The sequence below is a fragment of the Carlito syrichta genome, unplaced genomic scaffold, assembly GCF_000164805.1.
Source record: "Carlito syrichta isolate Samal-C Ts95f unplaced genomic scaffold, Tarsius_syrichta-2.0.1 Scaffold115756, whole genome shotgun sequence".
Taxonomy (NCBI): Eukaryota; Metazoa; Chordata; class Mammalia; order Primates; family Tarsiidae; genus Carlito; species Carlito syrichta.
Window position 1 is genome coordinate 2230 of NW_007059852.1, and position 8141 is coordinate 10370.

Here is an 8141-nt window from a genome sequence, read left to right on the forward strand (position 1 = left end):
CAAATACGATCTAGTCTCTAGCTACTTCTCTGACCTCATCTCCTATCTTCTTCCCCTCACCTACTCTAGCCTCCACTCCACTGGCCTCCTTCCCTTTTATCTAACACACCAAGGAAATTCTTACCTTATCACCCTTTGCACTGTTGTTCCTTTGCCCTGGAGATTCTTTGCTCATATAGTCTTAAAATTTGCTTCCTAACTTCATTCAAATCTCTGCACAAATTTCACCTTCTCCAAGAGGCCTTCCCTAGTTATCCTATCACCTCAGCAACCTCCATCACCCTCTGCCTTACTCTGCTTATTTTCATAGCACTCATCCCTGTAGTCATTTCTATTCCATGTCTACTTGCTATCATCTATAGTTCCTACTACAACATAAGATCCATGGAGGCTTGGACTTTATTTTGCTCTTTCTTGTATCTCTAGACATTGTCTAAACATACATAGTAGGCATTCAGTTATAGTTGAATGGTTTTGGTCAACAAGGACTCTTTTGTAATTGCCACTTTGTATTCTCTCTATATAAACCTGTATAATTTTACTTATTTTTGTTTTTTATTTTTTGAGAGAGAGGGCCTCTCTCTGATGCCTAACCTGGTTCACTGGTTCACTCAGGCTGGAATGCAGTGGGGTGATCATAGTTAACTGCAGCCTCGAACTCCTGGGCGCATGCAATCCTCCTGCCTCAACCTTCTCAGTAGCTAGGACTATAAAAGCATGCCACCCATGCCTGGCTAATTTTTTTTTTAAAATAGGGTCAGAATCTTACTATGTTGGAACTCCTGGCCTTAAGCAAACTCCTTGGCCTTCTTTGGCTTTCCAAAACATCACACCTGGCTCAAATGTATTCTTTTTTTTTTTTTTTGAGCTGGAGTCTCACTCTGTCACCCAGGCTGGGCGCAGTGGCACGCTCATGGCCACCGCAGCCTCAACCTACAGGGCTCGGATGATCCTTCCGCCTCAGCCTTCCAAGTAGCTGGAACTACAGGCAGTGCCACCACGCCCAGCTAATTTTTTGATTTATTGTATAGATGAGATCTCACCAAGTTGCCCAGGCTGGTCTCAAACCCATGGACTCAAGCAATCTTTTCACCTCGGTCTCCCAAAGTGCTGGGATTATAGGCATAAGCTATCACGTCCGGCCTTCAAATGTATTTTTCATCCAAAAAATAGTTCCCACTCTCAGCTTGTTTGCCTTTCGGGTATTTCTTCTCATTAGCATCTTTTGATTTTTGAAGGAGTCTGTATTCTCACTATAGAATTTTCACCTTGACCTTTTTTGCTCACTTTGCTAAGCATCAACAGTATTCAGTTGCTTAGACTTCACTGAGGAGTGAGTCATGATCTTGCTCTTCAGTGGCAGGCTCACTAGATTCTATCTTCTCTAGATGGACTGTAAGAAGGAGGTGTTAGTGGAAACTTCTGATGTTATTAAGCATAAGACATAAGGGCAGTAAAACAATAAGACTTGAAGACTGGATCCACTATTCAATCTTAACATTCTAGCTTTCAGACAATTACTTGAACCCTTCCTTCAGTCACAAAATAGGATATAGTACTATAGGTATTTGTTGTAATCTTTCTGCTTAGATACAGAATGTTCCATCACCCAGATTGGCTTCTCCGATTATTATTATTATTATTTTAAATTTATTTGTTTATTTTTGTGTTGGAGTCTCTATTGCCCAGAGAGGAGTGCAGTGGCATGCTCACGGTCACTGCAGCCCCGACCTGCTGGGCCCAGGTGATCCTTCCACCTCAGCCTTCCAAGGAACTGGAACTATAGGCACTTGCTACCATGTCCATCTTATTGTTGTTGTTGTTTTATTTTGATTTATTGTAGAGACGAGGTCTCGCCAGTTTGCCCAGGCTGGTCACGAACCTTGGCCTCCCAAAGTGCTGGGATTACAGACTTCAGCCATGTGCCTGGCCTCCAATTATTTTTATACTCAGAAATAGCATAAACTTTTTTTTTTTTTTGGTAAAACTGTAATTGGATTTTTATTCAGAAATGTCACTCTGTAGTACAGTATAGAATATATACTATTAGCATATGAGATATATAGAAACAGGAAATGCCTTTGCATCCCTCATATTACCTAATCCAGTGTCCTGTGCCTAATAAGTACTCAGTATACATTTTTAGTTTATAGGAATAGATGCTGAAATAAATGGCTTCATTGTTTGCTTAGTGACCTTATGCTCTTGATTTATAAACTTATTGTTTCTAAAACATTTTCACCCTCATTCTTTTAATTTCCTATCATGCAGTTCAGTACAAGAATCCAGATGCTCCTGCTAACTTTATTTCTGGCATAAATCCTTTTCCACCCACAGAATGACAGGGTGGCCACCCAGTTAGCTGTGAGCATTCGTGTACAAGGAGACAAACGTCTCAGCAGCCTGCGCCGCTGCTGTGCCCTTACCCGCTATGATGCTCACAAGATGAGCCATGATGCATTTGCTGTCATCAAGAACTGTAATACTTCTGGAATCCAAACTGAATGGTGAGTTCTTTTCTAGTTCATCTTCTCAGAAGAAACTTACGCCCTGTCTTAGCTCTAAAATTAGTGGGCATCTTAGCTCTGTTACTAAGGGATAAAACACAGTAGCAACCTCAAAGGCAGCTCAGCTGCAACTCCTTGTCCTGTAATAGGTGCATTCCAGTTCCCAGGGTTAGATTAGAAGGCAAAGTGAGCTGGGTGCGGTGACTCAAGTCTGTAATCCCAGCACTTTGGAAGGCGGAGGCGAGAGGATTGCCTGAGCTCAGGAGTTTGAGACTAGCCTGAGCAACATAACAAGACCACATCTCTACAATAAACCAAGGCCAGGCTCGGTGGTTCAGCCTGTAATCCCAGCACTTTGGGAGGCTGAGGTGAGTGGATTGCCTGAGCCCGTGGGTTCAAGACCTGCCTGGGCAACTTGGTGAGCCCTCATATCTACAATAAATCAAAAAAATTAGCCGGGTGTGGTAGTGTGCGCCTGTAGTTCCAGCTACTTGGAAAGCTGAGGCGGAAGGATCGCCGGATCCCCCCAGGTTGAGGCTGCGGTGGCCGGGAGCGGCCACTGCACTCCAGTCTGGGTGACAGAGTGAGACTCCAACTCAAAAAAATAAATAAATAATAATAATAATAGCTGTGTATTCATTCTTACATGTTTAAACTTCAGCCACCTTGAAAGTACTCTCCACTTGATGCAATACACCTGTCAAGACACTTTTTCCATACTCAAAACAGTTTTTGAACTTGTCAATTTTGATGCCTTTTAGTGCTTCTGCCATTTTTTTGTTTCACCTCTTCCCACATCAGCAAAACATTTCCCTTTGAGGACTTTTCCCATTGGGGAACCAAACAAACAAAAAGGTTACTTTTTAAATAGATCAAGTGAATAGGGAAGGTGGGACATGGAGGTCATGCCATTTGGGGCAAAAACTGCTGAACACTCAGCCCATTGTGGGCAGGTGTGTTGTCATGGTGGAAGAACCAGTCACCTGTTTGCCACAAAGAATTTCACTGAAGCTAAATGCAGCCTCTTACAGTACAAGCTGGTACACTGATGCTGATGGGTTCCTAGAATACTTAAGTGGGAGAAGCCTGTCCTTCAAGGGGTCTGGCCTCAAAAAGGTATAATTTGGAGTTTTTTGGGGGGGTCCTCCCTCATATATTTGTGTATGTGTGTGTGTGTGTCAGAATCTCACTCTGTCGCCTAGGCTGGAATACAATGACGTGCTCATGGCCACCACAGCCTCGACCTGTGGGGCTCAGGTCATCCTCCTGCTTCAGCCTTCTAAGTAGCTGGAACTACAGGTGTGCACCACCAGCTAATTTTTCTTGATTTATTGTAGATACAAGGTTTCACCAAGTTGTCCAGGCTGGTCTTGAACCCCTGGGCTCAGGCAGTCCTCTTGCCTTGGCTTCCCAAAGTGCTAGAATTACAGGTGTGAGCTACTGCACCTGGCCAATTGTTCTATTCTTAAAAGCATCTTCAAAAGTAACCTGTATTCACTGTTAATCTCTGTTTAACATCCAAACTCAGTTACAGGCTCCACTTGGTGTTGTACCAAATGACATATTCATAAATAAACTTCACGTCTCTTGGTCATGAAATATAAGCCTCTTTCTGGAGCATGTTTATTTTCTGTCCAGATTGTAATGATTTTCAGGACTGGAATCCTTTAATTATTTAATTTAGCCTTTTACATTTTTTTAAAGTATTCCAAATTCACAATAGAAATACGAGAGAAAGATAAACTGGTTCTTCACTTATTGATGTATATCGATTATAAATATAAAATCAGCCGGGCTCGGTGGCTCAGCCTGTAATCCCGTGCCTTTGGGAGGCTGAGGTGAGTGGATTGCCTGAGCCCGCGGGTTCGAGACCCGCCTGGGCAGCGAGACCTCATCTCTACAATAAATCAAAAAATCAGCCGGGCATGGTAGCGTATGCCTGTAATTCCGGCTACTCGGAAGGCTGAGGCGGAAGGATCACTGGACCCAGTAGGCGAGGCTGCAGTGGCCGGGAGCGGCCACTGCACTCCAGTCTGGGCGACCGAGTGAGACTCCAACTCAAAAAATAAAGAAATAAAGAAGGAAAGAAGAAAAGAAAAGAAAGGAAAGGAAAGGAAAGGAAAGGAAAGGAAAGGGAAGGAAGGAAAGAAGGAAGGAAGGAAGGAAGGAAGGAAGGAAGGAAGGAAGGAAGGAAGGATCGATCGAAGGAAGGATCGATCAACCAGGCATGGTGGCTCACACTTCTAATCCCAGCACTTTGGGAGGCCAAGGCAGGAGGATTGCTTGAACCCAGGAGTTCAAGACCAGCCTGGGCAACATAGTAAAACCTCATCTCTACAAAAAGTTTTTAAAAAATTAGCCAGGCATGGTATTGTGTGCCTGTAGTCCCAGCTACTCTGGAGGCTGAGGCAGGAGGATAACCTGACCCCAGGAGGTCGAGGCTGCAATGAGCAGTGATTGTGCCACTGCACTATAGACTGGAAAACAGAGCGAGACCCCAACTCAAAAAATAATAATAAAATAAAAAATAGGTCAGGTACAGTGGGTTATGCCTATAATCCCAGCATTTTGGGAGGCTGAGGTAAGAGGTCTGCCAGGAGTTTGGACCATCCTGGGCAACTTGACGAGACCTCATCTCTACAATAAATCAAAAAATTAGCCAGGTAGGTAGCACACACCTGTAGTTCCAGCTACTTTGAAGGCTGAAGCAGAAGAATCACCTGAGCCCAGCAGGTCAAGACTGTGGTGGCTGTGATTGTACCACTGCACTCCAGCCTGGGCAACAGAGTGAGACTTCAACTACAAAAAATACTAAAGACTTTCTTCTTCTTTTTTTAAAAGTCAAGGTTTCATTATTGCCCAAGCTGAAATACTGTGGCACAATCATAGCAATCTTGAACTCCTGAGTTCAGGTGATCCTCCCTCCTCAACCTCCCAAGTAACAGGGTTACAGGCAGGTGCCACCATGCCTGGCTACTTATTTTCAAATATTGGATGGTTTTACTGATAATATGATAATTATGATACTATATTCAAATGAAATCTTATTTGAAAACTTCTAAATTGACAAACTATAACAAATATAACTCACCAATAGTGTCTGATTTACTGACAGAGAAGCCTTAGAATTATCTAAATATGAGACTTCCAAAGCATGAATCCTGATGATAGTGGGATACTTCCATAATAACTTTCTTTATTTATGTATTTATGTATTTATTTATTTATTTGGGTCAGAGTCTCACTCTGTCATCCAGGCTGGAGTGCAGTGGCATGCTCATGGCCACCACAGCCTCAATCTGCTGGGCTCAGGTGATCCTTCTGCCTCAGCCTTCCAAGTAGCTGGAACTATAGGCGTTTGCCACCATGTCTGGCTAATTTTTTAAAAAAATTATTGTAGAGGCAAGGTCTTGCCAAGTTGCTCAAGTTGGTCTTGAATCCCTGGGCTCAGGCAATCCTCTCACCTCTGCCTCCCAAAGTGCTGGGATTACAGGCATGAGCCACCGCTCCTGGCTTCATAATAACTTTAAAAGAGCATTTACCTTTTAACTCATTTAAGGAGTAATTGGTATATAAAAACATGTTTCAACGACTGAAATTCAGTACGTGAAATTTTTTTGGGTGATTACACATAATGAGGAACTTTGTGACCGGAATTTCTTACAATGTTTCTGAGACTGGGATTGGTAACCAAAAGAGGTTGTGGAATTTCATTCTCTAGAAACTCCAGAGTAGAAAGCTGGTTTGGGTTAGGTAGTGCCCTGTTTAAAAACAGGAGACTAGGTCATTGCTTTGCTAAGCTCTGGTCTGGACATGTGGTTATTTGAGCTATGGCTGCCATTGTTTTCCTAGCTTTGGCCTCCTCCCCTATCTCCGGGAGGTGAATCTCCTCTCTCTCTCTCCAATTTACTTTCTAAATAAACTATATTTTCCAATCTAAAAAAACCCACAAAAATAAACAGAAGACTATATCCTCATTAGTAGTTACTAAAAAATAAAAATGAAAAAAAATTTTTTTAAAAACTAGGAGAATATAGCTAAGAGAATGTTTTAAGTCTTACCTAAATATTCTAAAGCTTTTCTGCTGATCTAAATAAAATATCTTGCCCCAATCCCAAATTATAGCTCCGTAATTGTATCTTATAAAAACAGTAATACCTAGCTGTGTAAAGGTGGGTCATTACTGTATGAGAGTTATTAAGGTGCAACATTGCATCACCTAGGAAATTGTTTTAAACTTAAATTCTCTGTTCATTCCAGATTTGTTAATCTGATGCATGTTAAAGTTTGAGAACCATTGAAGTAAGGAATAATTTTTCATGGCAGAACCAGAATCCCAGTCACTTATGAATTGAATCTGTCCCAAGCAGAAATAGTGACTTACTGCTAATCATCTTGTTCTTTTACTTTCTATATAGGTCCCCTCCTCTCACAATGGTTTTCCTCTGTGCTACCAAATTCTCTGCCTCTGCCCCTTCATCCTGCACAGATATCACCAGTTTCTTGAGCAGTGATACAAGTTCTCTGCCAAAGGTGCCAGTTACCGTTTCAGAAGTTAAGAACCAGGGAAGTGGCCCAGCAGTGACAGCCACTAAGAAAACATCCACCTTCCTGGAATCATTCTTCCAAAAAGCTGCAGAAAAGCAGAAAGTCAAAAAAGCTTCACTTTCTGCAATCACTCAGGCTTCCATGAGCTATTCATCATCCAAGCCCTTGTTACCTTTCCAAACCAGTCGAACTACAGGAATCGAGCCCTTCTTTAAGCAGAAAAGTCTGCTTTTAAAGCAGAAACATTTGAATAATTCTTCAGTATTTTTCCCTTCACAAGATCCATGGCCCAACTCTAAAGAATTACCAAACTCTGTTCCAACAGAGTATCCAGACTGTGCCCCTGTTTGTGAAGGGGTGTTGAAGCTAGAATCCTCTAAAGGAATTCCTGCAGAAATGGATTCAGCCCCAAACAGCCATAGCATCCTTGCTTCTTCAGCTTCTCAGTATGATCTGGAGGGGACTCAGAAGACAACTATAGCCTCGAGTCTTCTAGCTGCTGAGGACCAAGTGCCCTGTGAGAAGTGTGGCTCCCTGGTACCAGTGTGGGAGATGCCAGAACACATGGACTATCATTTTGCATTGGAGTTGCAGAAATCATTTTTGCAGCCCCACTCCTCAAACCCCCAGGTTGTCTCTACCACTTCTCCTCAGGGCAAAAGAAATCCCAAGAGTCCTTTGGCCTCCAGTAATAAACGCCCCAGGCCTGAGGGCATGCACACATTGGAATCATTTTTTAAGCCATTAACACACTAGTGCTGCCCTCAGGCTTGCCTGAAGGATTTTAGTATTTTATCTGTAACCTGGGAGATGGAAATAAATGTTTCCTTCTCAGGGAACCCTGCAACTTTATGAAATTTTTGCTACAAAAAATAATCCAAGCCGGGCTCGGTGGTTCAAGCCTGTAATCCCGCGCCTTTGGGAGGCTGAGGTGAGTGGATTGCCTGAGCCCGCGGGTTTGAGACCCGCCTGGGCAGCGAGACCTCATCTCTACAGTAAATCAAAAAATCAGCCGGGTGTGGTAGCACATGCCTGTAATTCTGGCTACTTGGAAGGCTGAGGCGGAAGGATCATCAGAGCCCAGTA

General features: G+C 42.9%; 1 protein-coding gene across 1 annotated transcript; it reads left to right on the forward strand.

Annotated features, from left to right (window-relative positions):
* Positions 1–2337: 2337 nt before the first annotated feature.
* Positions 2338–7843, forward strand: POLH (DNA polymerase eta; the record flags this gene model as incomplete). The annotated part of the gene is made up of 2 exons (XM_008073949.2): positions 2338–2507; positions 6926–7843. Coding segments are annotated over 2 exons (1056 nt in total), but the record flags the coding sequence as incomplete, so codon positions are not given.
* Positions 7844–8141: the final 298 nt, after the last annotated feature.